Genomic DNA, 24,690 nt, shown 5'->3' with positions numbered 1-24,690 from the left:
CTTAATATTTGATCATAAAAATAACATATGTAAAACCGTGTGATGATATATGGACACATCATCATATTTTAAAATGCGTCGAATGCATAAAAACGAAAATGAGATGTGGTGTCGAGTACAGATTAAACTTTTGCAATCCGGAAGCAGGTGCTTGGGCATGCGTTGTAACAGTTTCATCGGCTGCATGACTTAGCGAACTAAAGGCGACAAACAGAACGATATAAACTATGAGTTCCATCGGAACAGGTGTAAGTATCATAATTTCATGTCATGAAACGTTGCATTTTTAAAAATTATCGTGATTTTAATTGCAACGTTGAAATTATTCCTAATGAATCTGAGGAACGTGTCGGCATTCTTAGGCACTTGCTACAAACACTTATTTTTAAAAGAAACGAATCATACGCGCTAATGCCCTCGGAATAACTCCGTTAAATTACTCAGTTTCAAAGAAAGTATCAACCAGGACGGATAAGCTTTAGTGTAAGCATTTTGTTCAACTTCTTGGTTGTGGCATGTAGAATCTGGTATGATGAACAGCTTTATTTCAAGATGCTATCACCGTTATATGTGTAGATGCTAACACCCTTATAAGACAAGTACATTTTGTTATTTGATAAACATGAGCAGAGATACTTACTCTCCAAATGAAGCTAAAGGGATCATCTCAAATATGACTCAAAGTATTGTACAACATGTCACCAACATTCCCAGGACAGCCTCATCTTTAACACAGGGTGGTGAGGGTGCCAAGTGGTTAAAGCATTCACTTGTCATGCCAAAGATTTGGGATCATGTCATTGTCCAAGTGTTCATGATGTTGGTGTGACACAACATGCCACGTCGTCATGTCTTCATCAACCCATGCTTGCCACAAAAGGCAATTATGTTTGACGTAAAAGGCAACTAATGGGATCGGGTGGTCAGACGCACCGACTTGGTTGACAGATGTGAACGGTTCCCATATCGATGCTCATGCTGTTGAACACTGGATTGTCTGGTGCAGACTTGAATATTTACAGACTGCTGCCATATTGCTGAGTGCAGCGTAAAACTGAACTCACTCACGTAAACAACAATTGTGAGTGTTTCTTCCATGAAAAGATGAATGGTGAGGTGTGGGGTCAGTAACATCCACGTTCAATGCTTACGTTTTCATTTTTGCGTATGTGTATAAGCAAAGTGTTTATGTGGAGCACTTTTGAGCCGCCTAAGTAGTAGATCTGAAAAAGTGTGTGGAAATGTGCTATCCCACATCAACAGTGCCAGTTTTATACAATATCAATCATAATCATGTTATGTTTCAGTATGACCTGTCTGCGTCTCAGTTTTCTCCTGATGGACGTGTGTTCCAGGTGGAATATGCTCAAAAAGCTGTTGAAAACAGTGGGTGAGTGACTTAACAATATGGATGTTTCAAAGGAACTTCAAGGGATTCAAGTGTTCCACTGTGTTTGGATAGGAAAAGGAGAAATATGGAGTTTGTTCCTAGACATTCATCTGAGGAAGATACTCATAATCAATATGAATTCTTTTAAGTCTATGGCACATCAAAAAACATTCATGCAGCCATTATGCAAGAGCACAGTGGGGGTTACGTGAAGAGTGAATTCGAATTCAGGTTTCAAGCATAACATGGAATGTTTCCACCATATGTCCAGGTTTAGGGAGAGAGAAGCAAATAGTACAATACAGATTAAGGGAAAAATAATATTTTTCTCTGCAAATAATGTTTTCAACTGATGGATACTGTTCAATTTGCTGTTGTAAATGTGTAAAAACATATGTCATTTATAATTTTAACATTCTCTGTGCATGCTGTATCATTTTTGAGAATTACTATGCCATTCCACGATAAACATTAGAGCTTCTGATATAAGTCAATACCTATGTATTTATTTGGCTACAGGACAGCTATAGGCATTCGTGGCAAGGATGGTGTTGTATTTGGTGTGGAAAAACTGGTAACTTCAAAGTTGTATGAACCGGGCTCAAACAAGCGGATCTTCAATGTTGACAAACATATAGGAGCGGTAAGTTAACTGGTGATACTTTGTGTAGAGGAATCTGTTACCATTCTATCCTGAGTTGCTTTGAAATAGAATTATTTATGCCAATGACAAGTATCACATGTAATTGAATGACACATGCTAGTGGAACCCTTGTTGCAGTTATTACCAACCGTAGATATTTTATCATTGCATTATTGATTTGTCCATATAACACATGGGCTATATTCTCCCAGCACACCTCCAACAAAGGTTTCTTTCCAGTAAATCAAATGCTGTGTATTTTTTATGTCTTGATTCAGTTATGTTGATTCCACTCTAATACATGGTGTTATGCTGCAGGCTGTGGCTGGTCTCCTGTCTGATGCACGCCACTTGGTGGACCAAGCCCGAGAAGAGGCATCTAACTACAGATACAACTATGGCTCATCCATTCCCCTCAAGGTAACATGTCACCAGCTTCAAGCATTGGAATAGGTGAAGGGACAGTTACGATATACATCAAGTTTTAGTGTACAAGGCTATTTGTTTGCTGTGTACAACAACCATTCTGGGCAATAAACACTCACCTAATCACTGTGGTATAGTAATGATGACAATCACAACACTCCATTTTGAAAGACGGAATTCGTTTTGTCATGTGTTGTTATAACATAGCATAACATTACTGTTCATTAGGCCAACACATATGGCATTTAGAAATGGAGATTGTTAGAGCTATATATGTGCAATATTTGTATGCTGTAATCATCTACAGCACATTGAAAATTTTCCTTATCCTAACTCATTCTTAGCTGCTTACTCTCCTCTTCCTGGCGAAGGTAGTGGAACACCTGAAATCCCTTGAAGTTCCCTTCTCAAAGAAGCAGATGTAAAATCACACTCACCCAAGTATTACCTCCCTTATCCCGTGCACATGGTCAGCTGACCATCATGCTATTTCACAAGCTCCCTATCACCAGGCGAGGGCAGCTGGAGGCAACTGGGGTCCCGTACATGGCAGAAGAGATCATCTGTTGAGACAGGACCGTCTCAGACTAAGAAAATTAAGTCGTTGAAGTTGTCATCTGCAAGATCATCGCAGAATCATCCCTCGCTGATAAAGAAGTCATTCGGGGAGGAGGTAGTCCCCTTAGAAGAATGTCAAAATTTTGACGAATCTCCGTTAATGATACGGAGTAAAGACACCATGCATCAGACATCGGCAACTAAATGGACACCGACGGCATCTTCAACACTTCAGAACACATCATAGACACCTCTTCAACACAGCCGTCAATGCATGCACTGCATGCATTTGACACAGACATCTTCATGCAACAATTTGCAACACAGATGATGAACCTCATGAAACGAAGATTGGAAGAGGAAAGACGACTGCATTCGTCAACTTTGTCGACTGTGAGCATTCATCTAGACCATCACTCACGTCTGAGGATGAAGAGGAGGTGCATGCACACATGCACACCAGAGGATCCAGGTCCTGATCATCAGATCGCAGCAGAGAGAAGGATATACCCACGCTGAGTTAGTGCACTCACCTGTGTGGGGGAATTAATTTACTTTGTAGGCAGGGGCTCCTGTCCACCACCTCATGGAGTGAGAACTTCACAAAGCCCTTGTCTGCACCTACAGTATTCAACAGAAAGATTGAAGGGGTAGCAAGATCAGTTACTCGAGATTCAAGGGAAGTTATGATGATAAAATCCATCGACACTTTGACTTCTGTCCTTAAACAAATCAACGTTACACTAGCAAGTCCAAGTTTTCCAGGGTTCAATGAGGGAGGGTCAAGAAATTCAATGATAGAGGGGAGAAATCATCTTCTTCATTTCATCGCCCCTATGGAGGAAGTAAGCGTTTTAAGACTTTAGGAAGATTGTCTAGGGGCAGTGGAGGAAAAAAATGCTAAAGGCCAGGTTCGGAACGACTGAAGTCTTCCACCCTAGCCGTTCCCATACAACCGTCTCAAGTGGGTGGATGTTTTCAATGCTACTGGGAAAACTGGGGAATCCTCAACGACAATTATGTCATAAATATTTGATGAGACGGATACAAGAATCTGCAGTAGGATACACCACCGCTCACAAAGCAACCAACTCCCATCATCTACGCAAACAAACAACTAGACAAGTTGACTGATGCTATATCAACACTGTTGCGGAAGGGATTTTACTCTCCAATTTTCCTAGTACCGAAGGAGAATTTCAGAGAGAAATTCCATCTCATTTACAACATGAAGGAATTCAACAAAAAGTTTATATGGAAGCCAGAACATTTCAAGACGGTAAATCTTCCTCAATTAAGACTCATCATCAGACCAGCAGACTATGTAGCCAGTATAGATCTGCAAGATGCATACCTGCATATCCCGATACATCGAGAATCCAGAAAATAGCTACGCTTCCTTTTCAACGGTCAGCATTATCAATGGACAGTCCTACCTTTTGGCTGTTTACATGGATAACCAAGCCCATTGTCAATTATATACGCCTCAGGGGGCTACGCAGTGCTTTTTATCTGGATGACGGGATACAAACGCATCAGTGGAAAAGTCAACCCAGACTACAGTTAGACTTCACGATCAGGCTACTAACACAACTAGGTTGGTTAGTAAATCGCCTAAAGTCGGAATTGGAACCTCAACAAGATATCAAATTCCTCGGGATTCATTTCATCACTATGTTGAATCATATTGTAGTTCTGGAGGACCGATGGGTCAAGATTCAAGAAATGATAACGCAAGCTGTACTCTCTCCGCTAACACTTTGACAATGGCAGTGTCTACCAGGCCTCCTCACGTCAGCGCAAGATGTGACCAGAAGAGGAAGACTGCAGTTGCGTACCTTACAATGATTCTTGAACCTTCATGTCAACAACAGAGGACAGATTCCGCTCCCAGACAGCCTGAAGCCTTTTTTGATGTGGTGGACTCACTGATCGAATGTCTGCGCAGGAACCTATATGTTAGAGTTGGTATTCATCAACCACCTTTACGTAGACGTATCTCTACAAGGATGGGGAGCCCATCTGGGAAACGGGGGAGCAGCAGGAATCTGGAACAAAGAGGAACAAGCTCTTCATATCAACCAGTTGGAGATGAAAGCAACCATTCATGCCATCCACCATTGGTCGACAGCTTTGAAAAACAAGTTATTAATGATCCACACGGACAACTCAAAAGTAGTGTTTTACATAAACAAACATGGATCAACAAGATCACTATCTCTGCTAAGCCTAACATTTCAACTGTTCAACCAAGTCGACAGTCTGATTCTTCAAGTGAAAGCATGTCGCGTACCAGGAATCTGCAACGTCATGGCAGACACCTTATCTCGTCCCCTACGTCCATCACCAACAGAATGGATGCTGCATCGGGAAGCGTTTCAACTAATCAGTCAAACTTTTGGATCACCACAAATAGACCTATTTCAACCAGATTCAACAAACAGACAACCTTTTGTCGCCAGTACCAGATCCCCTAGTCTGGCCAACGGGGGCTCTCAGAGTTCCATGGGAAGGACTAAACTCGTAAACGTTTCCCCCGCCAGTACTGTTACCAAAAGTCATCGAGAAAATCAGACAACCAAAGAGGTTACAACTGATTTCGGTTGTGCCTTACTGGCCAACGAGAGATTTGTTTCCAACACGTATAGAAGAGCTAGGACAACCAACACTACAGTTACCAGAGTGGAAGAATCTTCTCATTCATCCCTACACAAAACAAATGCACGGCTAACCATCAGTATTCCATCTTCACGTATGGACCATATTAAGACTTGTTTGAAAGGCAGAGGATATTCAGTGAGAGCAGCGAAAACACCTTAGCTTTACGGAAATCCACTCGCACACTTTATGTCGACAAGTGGAAACGGTTGGAGGCATACGCCAGGCAAAAAGGATTTTCGGCGAACAAGGCAACTCATCCTCAAATAGCAGATTATAAAGGTATGAAGGGTTCTACATTATCTACATACTTGGCTGTTCTCAGCTCAGTCATCACCATGGGACCAAACTGACTAAAGTACCAGAGCTTATTGCCTTAGTGCGTTCATTCAAGTTGGAAGATCAACAACACAGATTTAGAGCTCCAGCGTGGGATCTAAATATTGTACTCCAACATCTCACAAGTGATGTATATGAACCATTTGATTGAACTTCAGTTGAAATGTTGACTCAGAAGACTCTAATTTTACTTGCTAAAGCGGCAAGAATATCAGAAATTCATGCTCTAGACTTGAATCAAACACGTTTCAACACAAGTCACCAGGAAACAGCTCATGGGATTTCATAGCAAAGAATCAACTGCCTGGTCATCGGATAGACAGTTCCATATACCAGCTTTGTCTTCAATCTTTGGACCACATGATACACAAAATTTATCCTTGTAAGGTAAGATAAGGGAGCATTGAAAATATACATTGCACGTACCAAGTCTAGAAGACAATGGTTCAAGCACCTGTTTATCCCTATATCTACTGAGACACCCACAGAAGTATTCCGCAACACTATCTCAGTCTGGATGAGAGCTCCACGAGCCTCTAACCCACATGAAGTCAGAGCCCTAGACTCTACACTAGCGCTACATGATAATTACTCACTATCTACTATGATGGAAGGCTGTTCTTAGAAGTCAAATACAGAATTCGCCAACCATTACCTGCGAGACATAGCCACGGAAGATGTCACAGGCATTCATCAGTTTGGACCACTTGTCATTGCTCAGCAACTAACAGTTCCCTGATGACGCTGACTTAACTCACCCGATTTATCACGTGACTTATGAAAGCCAGCCGCTCTGCGGAGTATTTTGGTGGAAAGTCTATGCGCACTTCTTGAACAGACTAGCATAAGTGATTATGACATTGTATTCATTATGAAGATAATTAACATGAAGAAAGGTCGCAACTAATTTCAATTGTTATATCGTGATATTATATAACAAGACACTAGCTATATTAGTGTCATCACATACCAGTCAACAAAACCTTTTTTTGACTGGATATGACTCCCCCCCCTAAATCTACAAGGAATATGAGAAGAATAAGACTGAATTATCGTTGTTACAAGTTCCCATTGGGGGGGAGGGGAATTATTGGACATAATTTACAACTGACAGCAGAATCCAGTGTGGCCTGGCCCACCGCCGTTTCTGTCAGATTCTGTAAACAATTAAGCATGAGTCAGGATAAGGAAAAATATGTAATTTTCTGAATAAAATTGATATTTTATACTTATCCTGACTCATGGCAAAAGCCCTTCCAGCCGCCTCTCACAGACACGCTAAATTCTCGCATTCTCGTGTCGGGCGATTGCAGGAGAGAGTGAAGTAGCGTGGTGGTCAGCTGACCATGTGCATGGGAAAAGGGAAGTAATACTTGTGTGAGTGTGATTTTACATCTGCTTCTTTTAGAAGGGAACTTAAGGGATTTCAGGTGTTTCATTACCTTCACCAGGAAGAGGAGAGTAAGCAATTAAGCATGAGTCAGGATATGTATAAAATATCAATTTTATTCAGGTATTAACATTTTCTGTAGTTGTGGGCCCTAGACACGCACCATCAAAAGGGGCCCAATCCCCCTCTCACTCTGACCCCAGTTCGCACCTTCAGGTCTCAAGAATTGCTTTGGGCAAGGCTTGACTTTCATTTGACTCAAGGTTGGCATCTCTGTTATCTGTGAAAGAAATATGTGATCATGGTTTCATAGTAACTGTTCATTCTCATTTTATGTTTGTTCTCATCATGAGATCATGAAATGTCATTTTTTAGCTGCATTCTGGTTTCATTGTAGATGTGTGCTCACATCCACTTGCATGCTTGTTATGATCAAGAGAAGAAAGAAGTTTTGCCACTTAAATGTTTGTTTTCTTGCAGCACCTGACAGACCGAGTGTCCATGTATGTCCATGCCTACACACTATACAGTTCGATCAGACCATTTGGTGTTGGTGCCATCCTCGGCTCCTATGAAGCAGATGGTCCTCAGATGTATCTCATAGATCCTTCTGGTGTATCATGGGTAAGTAGTTCACAGTACCTCATAACTGGGAAATTGCTGGAAAACAACCTTAATTCTGTCAGCTTTGTGTTGATGCGGTTTTTATGTAAATGGAAATAAGATATGGTAACCCTACATTATAGTTGGTCAAACCCACAAATTCCTTCACAGAATGTTTTCACCAAACACTGATTTATGGGTTTATATTTTATTTTTTGTTGTTGTTTTTTTGTTTCCAGGGCTACCATGGCTGTGCTGTAGGAAAGGCAAAACAGAATGCCAAAACAGAAATAGAAAAACTAAAGGTTTGTCTTTGTTATTGATATATATCTCATTAAAATAAAACAAATAGGCCTCCTTATAATTGGGAGCAGAGCAATTCTCACCTAAGGCAGTTCTCACTTAATCCATTTTGTGACCCACAAAAGTCTACTATGGGTTTGTTGTTGTGAGACACAGAGAACTATATTTCTGTAGTTGTGGGCCACAACGCTGTGTAGTCCTGTAGTTGTGTGTCCACGCCACAAAGGTCTGTCATTTTTCCTTATCCTGCCTCATGCTTAGTTGCTTATCTCCCCTTCCCTGGTGAAGGTAGTGGAAATCCTTTGAATGTTCCCTTCTAAAAGATGCAGACATACAAATACACTCACCCACGAGTAGCCCCCCTTTGCCTGCATACATGGTCAGCTGATCGGCCATGATTGTCACTCTTTCTCCCTATCGCCCAACGAGGACGGCTGGAGGTACCTTGGGTCCCGTATAAGGCGATTAGTTTTTTCTTTCTTTTGGTCCTTTAACTAAAATTGTGCGGTGTTTGACTTTTGTATTTGCATCATTATTTATCATTATTTATCAATTTTTTTATTATTGTGTCTTTATTTAGCATGTATTTCATCATCAAGAATGACACATCTTTGATGAGCCTCCGTTGATTCTACGCAGTGAGCAAGATATCAACCAACGTAGTCAATATGTGGTGTCATCTAGATCGACCCCGACAGCATCATCAATGCCTCAGAACCCTAGTGAGCATCATCAGACATTGCAGACTTAGACAGCAGCCTCGGGCATCGCAGCAGGCAACTCTACAACTCAGTCGTTACTGCAGTTGTTACGCCTTCATGGAGTAATTTATGACGCAGATGATGAACCTTATGGAGCGACGGTTGGAAGAAGAGAGAAGACTGCACTTGTCAACAATGTCAACTGCAACTCAGCGTGAGCACTCATCTAGACCTGCACTCACACCCGAAGGTGAAGAAGAGGTGTATGCACACACATGCTCCAGAAGATAAACGTCCCCGTCATCTCGTCACAGTCCAGAGAGGGATCCACCCATGCCAAGTGAGTGCATCCGCACGAGTGGTTACATTCGTGTGAGTGAGGATGCTCGCTTGCGTGAGTGCAGTCATGGATCTCGGCGCAGAACATCTTCTTCAGTCACCCCAGCTCATACAAGGCGTTTGCAGTCATCGTCCCCTTCAGACTTGGACTGACATTGAAGGGATCAACGGTGTTCAGTGAATGCGTCTTACTCTATGAGGGATGAAGATAGACACTACCGAGAGTCGTCGCCGGAGGAAACGCTCTTCTTGGATTGGGAAGTCACATCGTGGATCACAGGTGGCTTAGACTTGGTCTCACCATCTAAGGACTCCAATGAACTTAACATGTACAAGATGAAGAATGATGACATCGATACTTTAACGTTCCCGCCGATAGCTCCCCTATCTACGATCCCTGAGACGTTATCTATGGCGGTTAAATCAGCAACCAAGTTTCAACAACAACAGGTGCTGCCATTCAACGCTCATCATTTCACTCTTCAACACATGGAGCCCTTCATCAGAGCACCTGATGTAGATGAAGATTACAAGGTAATCAGCACAGCTCGCAGCAGATCCTACAAGGTAGAAGACAGGAGGCTTGCTCAACTTCACACTACTACGAGACAAACGTTCTTCGGACTAGCTCGATCTAGAGCCATCGACGAGACTCTCATTACAAAGTTCAGCAATCCTGCCAACGAGGAAGAGAGAATGATCCTGTCAGCACTTATCACTCAGAGGAAGGATCAACAGTTTATGTCGGAACACCTAGCCTCTATTACTGTGGGTCTAAATCTACAGCATCGACGAGGGCTGCAAGGACAGTTGCTCAAGATTCCAGAGAAGACTAATGATGATCAAATCCAGTGACTTCAGTACTTAAGCAGACAAATCAGTGTTACACTAGCAAGTCCAAGTTCTCCAGGGTACAAAGAGTGAGGGATAAGAAGTTTAACGCTCAAGGGGAGAAGTCATCTTCTTCCTTTTGTCGCCCCAATGGAGGAAACGAGCGCCTTCAGACGTCCATCCGTTTGTCAAGAGATGGAGGAAAAGGTAAACATTAAGGGTACGGAACGACTGGAGGTTTCTACCCCCAGTCGTCGCCTTCAACTCTACTGGAAGAATCATGGATTTCTCAATGACGAATACGTCACAAAGATTCTTCGAGATGACTACAAGATACCTCTGCAAACTACGCCTCCGATCACAAGAGATTATGGTATTATCTTTGGTGGAAAAATCTTCGGTGGAAATATTCCAACATATCTACCTGAGGACAGTTTGTCTACATCAGCTTAAGCGGCGGGAGTTTTTTTCGTGCGCTTTTACACATGTAGACACATGCTGACCAAAGCTTAATGCTAGTGAGGGTATAACCATTTGAACAGGATTTCATGATGATCAGTTGACTGCTACACGGGTGATGTCAACTCTACAGTCTGATTGGTCCCTGAGAGACAACGCCTTGCGCAGAATGTGGTGTTATTGTTCCAGTGTCAGGCAGTCATCAACATTCGTTGTCAGACTTTTCAATGTGGAAAAGATGTTGATTACACACTAGATTGGCAGCGCACAGCATCATTTGATTCTTCAGGAGGCATAGAGGTCTTCTAACAGCAGATTCAACGTTACCTATCAGGAAGCTTGCAGCAATGAATTGCAGTTTCTGATCAGACAGGAAGCCAGCTATAAATAGACTTGGTTCAAAGGTCAAGTCGCTCATAATGATCAGTGTTGACGATCTGAAGATGAATGATGCATCTTCACGGCATACAAGTTCATCATGAGAGAAGTCAACTCGTCTACAGTTGGACTTCACTATCAGGCTACTGACTCAGCTCGGAAGAAATATGAATCTAAATTTGGTGGGTCAAAGTTCAAGTCGATGATAGAACAAGTTCTACTCTCTCCGTTACCAGTGACAGTGTCTACTCGGTCTGGTCACGTCACCTCAGGATATGACCAGACGAAGACGCCTACAACTACATCTATGACAGCAATTCCTGAGTCATGGTTTCATGTCTTGTCCGGTTTATGGCGCTGGCCATCTTGAGACCACAACGGCTATGGGGGACTCGTCAGTCAAATGTCTGTGCAGGAACTGTTACATTCGACATTCAACAGCCATCTCTATGTAGACACATCTTTCCAAGGATGGGGTGCCCATCTAAACAACTAGGTGGCAGCAGGAATCTGGTAGAAGGAAGATCAAACTCTTCACATCAACCAGTTGGAGATGAAAGTGGTGATGCATGTTATCCATCCCTGGTTGACAGCACTGAGAGACAAGCTACTGATGATCCACACAGACAACTCAATAGTGTCTTTTTATAATAAACAAGCAAGGATCAATGAGATTGCCATCTCTACTACACCTGACATTTCAACTCTTCGATATGGCCGACAGTCTGAATCTCCAAATAAAAACATGTCACATACCTGGAGTCTGCAACATCATGCCAGATGCCTTATCTTGTCCTCTTCCTCCATCACCAACAGAGTGGATGCTGCATCAAGAGGTGTTTCAACTAATCAGTCAGACATTCGGATCACTGCAAATAGACTTATTTGCAACAAGGTTCAACAGACAGACAACAACCTTTGTGTCACCAGTACCAGATCCCTTAGTCTGGGCAATAGACACTCTCAGCATCCCGTGGGAAGGATGAGCCGCTTGACCGGACCTCACTTGAACTGCTGTCTCAGAAGACGCTGTTTTTAACATGCCTTGGCTACAGCTGCATGAATGTAAGAAATTCATTCTTTAGACTTCAATTGAACGAAGTTTGATGGAAGTCACCAAGAGACAGCTCATCTGGGTCTATGATTTTATTGTGAAAAATCAATTACCAGGTCAATCGGACAGACAATTCCGCATACTGGCCATGTCTTCAATCCTTGGACCTCATGATACGCACGTACCAAGTCTAGAAGACAACTTTTCAAGCGCCTTTTCATCCCTATATCTGCTGAGACACCTATGGAAGTATTCCGCAACACTCTTTCAGTGTGGATCAGAGCTGTTACACTGAGAGCCTACAAAGCAGCAGGATTGGAACCTCTGTGATCCTCCAACCCACATGAAGTCAGAGCCTTAAACCTCTGCTCTAGCGCTACATGGGAATTGCTCAGTTCAGTTGCATCAGACACTAGCAGAACCCTACTTATTTTGGATATCATCACGTTCCAGTCAACGAAGCCTTCTGCAGAAGACAAGTTTGACTGGATGTGAACCACCCAGAATCTACAGTGAATATTAGAAGAACAGGACTGAATTATTGCCGTTACAAGTTCCCGTTAAGGGGGAAATTATTGGGCGTAACTTTGACAGCCAGCAGAATGCAGCGTGGCCTGATGCACCGCCGTTTCTGTCGGATTCTGTAAGCAATTAAGCGTGAGTCAGGTAATTTTCTGAATAAAATTGATATTTTATACTTATCCTGACTCAAGGCGAAAGCCCTCCCAGTCGCCCCTCACAGTCACGCTGAATTCTCACATTCTTGCTGAATTCTCACATTCTTGTGTCGGGCGATTGCAGGAGAGAGTGAAGTAGCGTGGTGGTCAGCTGACCATGTGCATGGGAAAAGGGAAGTAATACTTGTGTGAGTGTGATTTTACGTCCGCTTCTTTTAGAAGGGAACTTAAGGGATTTCAGGTGTTTCATTACCTTCACCAGGAAGAGGAGAGTAAGCAATTAAGCATGAGTCAGGATATGTATAAAATATCAATTTTATTCAGGTATTAACATTTTCTGTAGTTGTGGGCCACAAAGGTCTATATTTCTGTAGTTGTGGACCACAAAGGTCTATATTTCCGTAATTGTGGGCCACAAAGGTCTATATTTCTGTAGTTGTGGACCACAAAGGTCTATATTTCTGTAGTTGTGGGCCACAAAGGTCTATATTTCCGTAATTGTGGGCCACGAAGGTCTATATTTCTGTAGTTGTGGGCCACAAAGGTCTATGTTTCTGTAGTTGTGGGCCACAAAGGTCTATATTTCCGTAGTTGTGGGCCACGAAGGTCTGTAAGCCTGTAGTTGTGGGCCACAAAGATCTCTAGACCTGTAATTGTGGACCACAAAGGTCTGTAAGCCTGTAGTTGTGGGCCACAAAGGTCTGAAGGCCTGTAGTTGTGGGCCACAAACCACTGAAGGCCTGTAGTTGTGAGCCAAAAAGGTCTGTAAGCCTGTAGTTGTGGGCCACAAAGGTCTGTAGGCCTGTAGTTGTGAGTCACAAAGTTCTGTATTTCTGTAGTTGTGGGCCACAAAGGTCTGTAAGGCTGTAATTGTCAGCCTCAAACGACTGAAGGCCTGTAAGTGTGAGTCACAAAGCTCTGTTGGCTTGTAGTTGTGAGCCTCAAATGACTGTAGGCCTGTAGTTGTGAGTCACAAAGCTCTGTAGGCCTGTAGTTGTGAGCCTCAAACGACTCTAGGCCTGTAGTTGTGAGTCACAAAGCTCTGTAGGCCTGTAGTTGTGAGCCACAAATCGCAGACTGTTCAGGATGTCACAATTGTATCTGTTAGTATTAGGTGGCAGTTGTCTGAATGGTAATTGATTGGTGGGAATTATAATCATAATTGATTGTTTGGAATTTCATCCCAGGTTGCAATTGTCTGGGAATCAGAATTTGCCCAGAATGTTGATATGTAACCTATTATGTATATTTCATTGCAGATGAAAGATATGACAATGCAAGAACTTGTGAAAGAAGTAGCAAAAATGTGAGTAATGTTGCATGCCGAGTGACCCCAAATTCAATTGACTTTCAACTTGCTGCACTAAATCGTACCATTGTGAAGTACCAAAAACTTGGTTACCATATTATTGTCAAACTTCATCAAATAGAACTTAAAACAGGTCAAAATCTGGCTGTTTTGAATCAATATTTCCATTCTTCTGTCAACATTAGTTTCAACGTATCAGTAGTGGTAATCTGATCAAGTTTACTGAATTAAATTATGAGTTGGTTTACTGGCAACACTTGATTTGGCTTAGTGTAATGTTAGCATTTCAAATTTTATATAAAATTTAAATCTATTTTGAAAAAATGGTAAATAAGTCCAGATACACAATAAACACTTTGTGTTACCAGACATTGAAACTGCATGATTATTTTGTGAATTTGTTGGCATGGTATTTCTGGTGTTCGTGCATACAGAAAATAATAGAATTCATTGTTGTTTGTACAAGTTTTAGATTTCAGTTACCTTAGCATCAGAACACTACATATGTCAAATACTCTCAGCAGTAATGAACCAAAAAACTGCATTCGCAATTAAAATGTTTTTTCATTTTTCAGAATTTATATTGTTCATGATGAAGTGAAAGACAAGGCTTTTGAACTTGAGCTCAGCTGGGTTGGAGAAGGTATGTATGGCTATATTGACCCTCACTTCAGTAAGGCTAGTCAGACGTTCATCCTTTGGCTTGTACACATCAGTAGAACAGGACTTGCATATATCATGATGGAAATCCAGTCAGCATCAGTGTTATTACAAACAGTACAGCACCTTCACTGAGGATGTCTTACCAATCAGACCATTTATTCAAGCAGAACAGTGGAGTCTGCCATATAGCTGAAATATTGCTGAGAGTGGCATAAAACTACATTCACTCACTGCTACTGCTACTCAGGATATTGATATAGTTCAGACTGTTTTCATGATTTGCCTTGCAGTATGTAATTTTACTAGATGAATGTAAGCTCTTTGCCTTTCAACATGTTATCTTAGGACTTAGGACTATTATAGTGTAAGCTTCATTTGGGGATTAATCAGTGTTTGGAATGATTGTATTATGGTTGCTTGAGGTTATGTGGTCATTGGACTATAGTCTAACAGTCATAATAACAATGGGGATTGTTTCTCTTCAGGTACAGGTGGCAGACATGAGCTTGTACCTCCAGAGGTATTCACAGAAGCTGAGAAATACGCGAAGGTATGGTGTGAAAGCAAATTTACTGGTTTTCTCTTGAAATGTTCTTAGATAAATCCTCAAGGTCCCCAATAACAGATATTTGTTGTTCAAGGCTGCTTCGTGACGATGTGTCTTCACATCCTAACAGCTTTGGTCTTGCAATGTCAATCAGAGATGATGGGGCAACATTGGTCTAAGCGAGTAATAATAGGACTCATTACTTACGAAGTTTTTTTTGTCATTTTAAGTCTGGTGATGAACTCAGAGTTTCTTGTGACATTATTTAAGTGCCCCCAAAAGATGTCTGTAAATGAGATAGAATGGAATGATTACACTTCACCTGCCTTCATCAGAACCATGAGCAGGGATCAAAGGGATTACGTATATGGTCACCGAAAAGCTGGAGCTTAGCCCTTATTCTTAAGACATTCGTAGCCCAAAAAATTCAGAGCAAATGGCCTAAAGAGTTCGTAAGGCTACAAATGTTTCGAGAATACCTAGCCTGGACATATGGAGATCATGACTTGATGGTGAATCATGTGTCTAAAACCTGTCGTTTTAACAAAATGAAGAAGGTGGCATGGCTCTGTGAATAGAATTGCATGTTGCTGAGACTTTGACATATATATATATATATGTTCTGTTACACTACAGGGACTGTTCATTCATTTATTCTTTCTTTTCCCAGGAAGCACTTGAGGAGTCTGATGATTCAGATGATGAAGAGTTATAGTAACATGATCCAGTGTTGTCAGAGAGACATTTACATAGACTCGCATCCATATACGTGTGGTGTTACTGAACTTCATGGAGGGATTCATCCTTTGCTATATTTTCAACACATACTGCAAGAACGCCACTAGTGTTTAAAAAGTTGGGACGTTGAACTGAATCAGTTGCAGGTTTTAATGAGACAGCTATTGAAAAATGGTTAATCAGCAGCACATCTTTCTTAAAGAATCATTTGACTATTAACTGATCTTTGTACGAGGAATTTAAGAGATGTTAATGTTTAGAAACTAACATTGATGATATTCTTCTCTTTTTCATGTGGGTTTTGCATTGTTATGTGTATACTGTATTTTCAACTTGATCTGTGTGATCAAATAAAATCATCAACACTATTGTGGTTTCCTTGTTGCCTGAAATGAAAAAGAAATGCATGATGCAGAGTCAAGGTCATTATGATCACCTCATGAATCCTCGGTTCATCGGGATGTGTAGTCCCAGATACCCAATGCTTGCAGACTACCCACAATAGCTGTTGGGAGTATTACCTTAAATGAGGGACCAACCATTTCAATTTTCTTGAAAGTTTGAAACCTGTGGAACACTCACAGCTTGGATCACACTCTTCCTAATACTGATCACAACTTAAGTTGTAGAAGATCTGAGCTCACTTGCACAAAGAGATCTTAGTGCTACAATGATTGTAACTCTCATTCTCCACCTAAGGCTGAAGATACTTGTAGCGCTAGGATCACAGGGCAAGTGGGCCCTGTTCATGTAGGATTTACTAATGGATGAAATGCTTGAATCAAAGCTGAAATGTAGTGAAAACATCTTTTCCACATAATGTTAAGAAAAACACATTCTCTGTGGGGGGGATAAAGTTTATTCATCTTTAACATACAACACATGATGATCCTGACATAAAGGAGATGGCTTGAACACACTAGATCACACCTCACTTAAACCAACAACGGAAGACAGACAGATCTTCTCTTTTTATGAGAGGAAATACATCACTGATGCCATGTCAAGGTGAAGAAAAATCCATCTCAGATGGTAAGAGTCGATAAGACCTGTTTAACAAACCAAAATAGCTTTTCATGTGATGTAATGAGTTATACTTCATTTAACATATGATAATCAAACCTTAAATAAAAAATAGGCATTCCATATTCTGCAAACTAGAAAAGCATATTCAATACAGCTTGATATGTTACATTTCCTCAGACATGAGGAAATACAAGGAAACTCATCAGCTAGCATACCAGATATTCACTTCCACTCATAACAGAAGTAACAAAATGTAAGCGTCCTTTGTATATATACCAACCCACCACAACCTGAACTTCCAAATACATCTATATGCACAGAACCTCTTGGTTTCTTATGTTTCTAATTACCCAGAGACTCTCATTTGGATGGATTGGAGAAATGAATATTCTTCAGCTAACTTAGAACATCTTTCCTAAATGATCTGGAAGCCTAACGATGAGATGAGCATCCATCCACAACTGTAGAAGGAATCGGTTCAACTTAATTTTACGTCTTAATATGTAGTGTTGTAATGATCAGCCACTGGTACATTAAAATAAACATTTTGTGAACAGAGAAAGTATATAAACAAGAAATAGTCATTAATATCCCTTACAATGATAAAACACTCTTCATGAGTATGTCAGCTAGTCATGACTATGTCAATGTTACATTGTTCTTCACACCAAAAACATACATACGTAACCTATTCATATACAAGCATGCTTGTATCATCAATAGACTAAGTGCTTCTACAGTTTGTAGTACCTCATTAAGGTAAATATAAAAAATTGTTGATTTCTGTCATAGATTCTTGAATACCCAACAAGGTGGAAGGAGTATATAGAAAGGTGTAAAGTTGTGTCCCAGAAAGGAGCAGCACCACCAAATTCAAAGTAAAATCTTTTACCATGGAAATGCAAACATTATTCAGAAATCCATATCTATGAAACGTCACCAGTTCACCACCATACCTATCTGTGCCAAATTTGGCAAAGAAGCACTGACTGGTTTTAAAGCTCTGCATTGGAGAGGAGAACCAACACCAATTTCAGTCATAGTCAAACTTCTGCACCGGAAAAGAGCACCAACACCAATTTCAGTCAGTCAAACTTGTTACCATGGAAATGCAAAAAACATTTGATTAAAAAATCCCAAACTACCAAAAGGCATCAGCTCACCACCATTAATGTGCAAAGTTCAATGAAGAAATACTTGACGGTTTTTATGTTCTACTCCAGAAAAGACAAATTTGCACAGATGGACAGAGTACAAAACAATACCCCCAGAAAACATGTTGCGGTTATAACAATAGTATCTATACTATTTCAACATGAAAGCAACTCCAACTTTATTTTCCATTTGCTTACATCCCCAAACTGAATATAGTGTTAAGACTATTTTGTCCAGTTCAAAGTACACTTCTAAAGTGGCTAGTGTCCACCCTGCTGCAATCACACAAAACTGCTTCAAATGGCAAAACCCTGTCTGGAAATCCCACTTTCCAGATGGTATTGATACAAAGGCATTTACATTGCAGTCATGAATAATTCATCCTGGTATCTGTTAATTAGTATGATACCACCGGAAACTGTACCATGTAGTTAACAGGGTACTGACAAATTAAAACTCAACATAATTTCAGTCACTGTACTTCTCATCTGCTCACTGCTAACTTTCAGTTGATGATGATTTGGTGCATTCATTTATTAGGAAGCCGTCAGTTGATTTCCATGATCCATCCATCTCTGCACTCATCCACCATGAAACATCTGCACACAAGCATCTCCCATGTCATGATGTTGTCTGGGTGATACTGTCCTCCTCTTCAGTTGACATCCCAAACAGTCGTAACAGGAAGTGGATGATCATAACAGCATGTCCAGGCAGGAACAGATAGCTTGTGTACAGGACCATTGCTATGACAGCAACAAGGATTGTATCTGATACAAGTTAAGGAACATTTGGCTGGGTAAATGAGAAAATAGAGATACATTTAAGCAAACACATTCCGACTTCATCAATGCTTCACATCTTTGAAGACAACACACATTCCTCCATCACAGATCATATGCAATTTGAACCAACAAATATACAAGAGCCTAATTCAAGAAATACATTTGTTAACACTGCTGAGAGCTGTATATTATCTAATGATTTTCAGTGAAACCTTGTCAGTGTGGAAACAGCCTTGTCAAGAGGTTGTACTGGTGTGACCAGTGATGGGATATCCTCAGACCTTTCAACAGGTGTAATTAACACTCAAGTCGGTTTAAATGAGGTTACCCCTTTACTACATCCAGCAAGAGCTAAATATTGTATCTTCAAAATTTCAGCATTTTCAGTACAAATATCACTCCATAAATGCAGTGACAGTGGATACTGACCAAAAGCTGACTTCCAGTGGTCATATGTTTAGGATGTGAAGGAAGACAGGAAGGCAACCATTTGTCTTAAGGAATGACTGTCTCACCAGACAAGGTTAAATGGTCGTCTATGAAGCACTTACTGTTACTACTAGTGTTTATTTCAAATATTTGGCTCTACTGAAATACCTTCAGCCTCACCTATACAAGAGTCCACTGAGATATGGTACAGCTTTACTATATAACTTCTGTAAGACTGAATCTCATGGGAAGCTCTGCAGACTAGTCTGGAACTGTGCCAGTCCATAACACACTTTCTCTTGGTGCCATTCATACAGCCATAAACCATCAACTTCATTTTCTTGAGACATTGTTTCTCACCATAAAGCAAGCTGTGTTGTTTCTGTGTTGCACACTTTGAAACTATTTCATCGAAAAAAAATAGCTCAACAGCAGACATTCTATGAATTCCGATCAAGTCTCGTTAATCCAACATTGTCCATTGCACAAGAAATTAATGAGGATGTCAGAGTAAATAACCGAGACTAAATTACGTTTGTTCAACTTGTTACCAACAAAAGCATTGGATAAAGCTGATTGTCAGATAAACAGAGGTCAGATTAAGTGAGTGAGTGAGTTTAGTTTTACGCTGCAGTCAGCAGTATTACAGTATGTGGTGGTGGTCTGTAAATTATCGAGTCTGGAACGGACAATCCAGGGATCAACAACATGATCATCGATCTGCGTAGGCCTATTCTACCCTGGGACCTTCATAGGTCAGTAAGATTAATGAAACTTGACTGCATATTATATGATCTTACATAATACCTCTTCTATCTACATAATTCCCTGATATATCATGTTAACAATGCTAAATCATTGCAACCAACTGATCACAGAAGTAATACTTCATCTGCACTTGGCACCTCTGCATATCTTTAGCATTTAGATCAGTGAAAATACAACATAAGAGTTTTACTATTTCTATATGTTTAAACAGTTGGATGAAGTACCCAAAGATATCCACCACCCCAGAATGTTGGGCATACCTGCATCCAACAAAAATGAGTATGGACACAATATATTACATTGGCATTTCTATGCTACATCAATATATTTATTGATTCACAGGTATGCTTGCTGACATATTGATTTTATACTGACTGCTCACAATGACAAATTGGATAGTCACACCTAATGAGTGCCAGTTCATTAACAAAAAATAATTTTATAACTTTTGTTGTGGACAGCTGCAGTTTATTTCAGCTATATAAGGTCAGCCGCAAAATAGTGATATATATTACAAGCAACATCTAAAGACTGCACAGAAACAGTATATTACATCAGGAAGTGGAATAGTCAGTTTCAGCAATCCATACACACTGTTTCTATGAACCCTGACCATGAGTCTCATAACAATACTTGTATGAATTCACTCTAGGACATACCCTGTAGCAAATCACATATGACAAGGCACCTGACCTGTCATCAAAAAGTCTCTGGTTCAAATCCATCCACAGACCTATATATTACATGACTGCTATGCAAGTGTCATACAAAATTCTAATGGTACTACATGAAATATATGACTTTGATTGTTAGAAATAAAATAAGACACTATCAGTTTGGATTAAAAATGCATCTGTTTATAGGACCGCTTCACTGTGCATGTATACAAGACTAACACACTTCTTCAGCTTGACCACCTTCACCTAATATCAACACAACAGATGTGATGGAAATGTTAAAAATACAACATTTATTAAAACTCGCAAAAATACAATTACATGATTTCTCCCTCCATAATTATTAGGGAACCTCAATATCAAATTACCTTTTTTATGAATATTCAAACTCAATTATGATGTACAGCCCCAACCATAAAGCCACAACATAGCTGGAATATTGATGAGAGTGGCGTAAAACTAAACCTAACCATAAACAAACAGTATCTACCTTATCAAAAAGCCTTGTAAAAATACATCCCTATTTATACAAAATTTACAACCCCAAAAATGAAAATAAATAAATAAACAATAAAATAAAATTTATATAATGATTTGCCTACCTGGTGAACGGTGAATGGTTTATACAAGGTGACATATCCAGTGGGTTTGAAGCACTTTTTTAAAACTGGCATCACACCTTTGACACTTTGAAAGATAATGGTCAGGTGAAACACCAAATTCATGCATCTGGTTTCAAATAAAATATAAAGACTATCAATTTAGTAAAACATTCATCAATATTTAAACACATACATGTATGGTCAAAATAAGTGCTTTCAAATGCATGTTTCTTATATACTGATTTCATTGGACTTCACTAAAATCGAAAACTGTTGGACAAATGTTGGAGGAATGCAGTATGAACCAAACAAACTATCATATATTCAGCCCTACAACATCTAATTATCCCTATGCAAATACATGTATGTTTCTACTTGAAAAAGACATCATGCACATCACATATATAGTTCAGCCAGATTTTATGATATTCGGATTTCAAGAAAAATGGATACTTAGTTTCTTCCAGTACACAAGTAAAGAGTTTGCTAAAACACAATACACAAAATAAAATGCCTAGTACGTCACCCAGTGGATCTCACTACTTTGAATGATTTGGCAGAATGACTATTTAACAGTTAGCTTCCTGTGGGCTATATTGTCTGTGTGACACATGTGGTTACAACAGTTGACCGATCAAGTGTGAGTGTCAGCTTTTGTCCTTGGAAACAGCCACAGTGCAGCCACACTGTGACCACCAGTCCATAGTTTTGTTGTGACAACAACTGGAATCAAGCCCAGGCACATCTGATTACTGACCACAATCCTTCAACTGTGTTATGCTCTCTCCTGCTCTCTATCATGTCTAAACCCTAAGCACAAGTCAATATTTTTCATTGTAACATAATTTTTCATAGTAACATTACCTGAATGGTAGCTGTATGATACACATGCATTTGCATGAATAAAGCATACACTTCTTCTATTGTGGGACTCAATCAAACAAGCATCAAGTTTGTGTTGTAGTAGGTATATAACAATTGCCACTGCATACTCATAACACCACAACTGGAGAACATTCATAATAAAAGCTTCCTAAAATGACAGACATCTCATAGAAAAGTCATTGCTATTTCAAATGTCGCTGAAAAAGATTTTGATCTAGGTCATTCTCTACATAATTCGTTAAAGTGAACAAAGAAAAAAAATCCTATCGAGCAACAAATGCAGATACAGACATTGACCAATCACATGACACCCTGATTACAGCATTGTAGGAAATAAAGCAAAAACCCAGTCAGACATCAGGAGTGGTAACTTCAAAATGTCACCAACCCAAAAAGGATTCAACCAGACCAGGCCAGAATTTAACCAGATGAATGGAACCTCTAATTTTTCATAATCACACCACTGTGCTGGTTAGCTGTAAATTACGACTGTCGATTGAAAATCTAGCCTGTCTCGGGCAGTCAGATGGGGCTTATTTATACACTAGTACAGGTATGGTGATGAAGTAGAGACAAGCCTGTCTCGGGCAGTCAGATGGGGCTTATCTTATACACTAGTAAAGATATGGTGATGAAGTAGACACAAGAATTTATACCAGTCATAAGAGGTTTCAGGCATGGGTAAATGACACGACTCTCTGCAACTTGTGGTGCACTGGATGACTGCATCCTCACGAAGTTCCATACAAATGAAATACTGCACAACAAACAACTGACATAGGTGACAAATCCCACCAGCATGAAGGATACTAAATATGAAAGCTTCAATGGGCTCCATTACATATACACAACTGGTAACAGTATACCAAAAGTACCACGCTTTCAGCCATTCAATCCCTTTGTTTAGACACTCCATCTTCCTTAAACACTCCATTTAAGCACTTAAAGCCAATCAGAATATTCAAAACAGTCCAGATATTCTGCACAATCCAAATGTAAAATTGACCTTGCAGACACAACTTCAGCTACATCCTCTGTCTGTTAACACGAATTAATGCTGGCAGCATGCATCCACAGTAACTTGCTAAAAGAAACATGGAGGAGTATTCCCCTACAGATGTTATATACTGACAACACTTCTCGGTATCCATTGGTTACTAGTGGGAGTATTGTTTCTTGAATGCGAGATTGGTGGGGGTCAGGTTTACTATTGATCCACTGGCAGACAATGACATGTCCATACGGGTGCAACCCATGCCAGTGTAAAAGATTCATCCCCCAAGCGTGACGTGTTATTGCCAGACATAAATTATCAGAACAATTCTTCACCATGGTAACATTTAACAATGTTATTTGGGGCTGTCACATTTGGAGTTAGTCCGACACATGTAGTCATAAATTTCTTGGTTCTTAATTGTGATCCATGAAGTGCGCACACTCACTGTGAAACAAGCAAAACGGCTTCAACAATCATCTTGAAAGTTTTCCCAAGCCCTTGATTACCTGATTTTCAAGAATGCTTCTGATGTCCTATTATTGCACCACCTCAGAGGCCATTAGCTTATATTGGTTGGGGAAAAAAGAGACCATTCAACAAAACTTTTAACAATCAACTGAAGCAGGTAATTTACAATATGTTTGTAACCTTTCATAACTTAATCTGTATTTAAAATAACATTTAAAGTCAGTTTCTACTCTCCATGATCTGTTAAATTGGGTATAGGATACTTGTGCTGAGATAGCCAAGTCATGTGGTCGTAATCACTTTGTACCCTCTGGGCCAACTCAGGTTGCTTGAACTTATTACTTGTGCTGAGATAGATAGTCAAGGTATGCTCGTATTGTCGGGGTATGTGGTAGCATCCACAATACACAGTCAGGGCTAGCTAAAGACACTAGTGGTGAGATTACCAGTGTATGCAGGCAGGGCCATCTAAAGATACCAGTGGTGAGATTGCAAGTGCAAGCCATCTGAGCATTCACGATACAGTCAGGGCCACCTAATGAGACCAACGATGAGATTGCCAGCGTATGCAGGCAAGGCCACCTAACAATACCAGCATAAAGATTGCCAATGTATGCAGGCAGGGCCATCTAATGATACCAGCAGTGATATTGCTAGACTAATGCTTAGTCCCTGAATATAAACTACTCAAAAATAGAAACGCACAGGTAGTAATTTTCCATGTAACTTTCTGAACTTGAATCATTGGTGTCTATGTAATCAGTATTTCTATGGTGAACGCTGTTTGCAAACATTTCCGAGTTAGAACCCATTGACATTGAGGACAACTCGCCAAAACGCACCAAAATCTGTTTTTCTCAATGAACGCTACAAATTGTGAACAGGAAGAAAT

The 24,690-nt window shown here is 40.2% G+C and overlaps 1 protein-coding gene across 1 annotated transcript; it reads left to right on the top strand.

Annotated features, from left to right (window-relative positions):
- The first annotated feature begins 132 nt into the window (after positions 1-132).
- LOC137294162 (proteasome subunit alpha type-3-like) lies at positions 133-16,374 on the top strand. Its single transcript, XM_067825147.1, has 10 exons — positions 133-248; positions 1,308-1,390; positions 1,910-2,033; positions 2,352-2,453; positions 7,885-8,028; positions 8,247-8,312; positions 14,009-14,055; positions 14,634-14,701; positions 15,207-15,271; positions 15,939-16,374. Exons 1-10 carry the CDS (start codon positions 228-230, stop codon positions 15,981-15,983), a joined length of 765 nt encoding a protein of 254 aa, XP_067681248.1. The 5' UTR covers positions 133-227; the 3' UTR covers positions 15,984-16,374.
- The last annotated feature ends 8,316 nt before the right edge of the window (positions 16,375-24,690 follow it).

The sequence above is a fragment of the Haliotis asinina genome, chromosome 8, assembly GCF_037392515.1.
Source record: "Haliotis asinina isolate JCU_RB_2024 chromosome 8, JCU_Hal_asi_v2, whole genome shotgun sequence".
NCBI classification, from domain to species: domain Eukaryota; kingdom Metazoa; phylum Mollusca; class Gastropoda; order Lepetellida; family Haliotidae; genus Haliotis; species Haliotis asinina.
The sequence above is the reverse complement of the archived record's forward strand: the minus strand, read 5'-3'. Positions and strand labels throughout refer to the sequence as shown.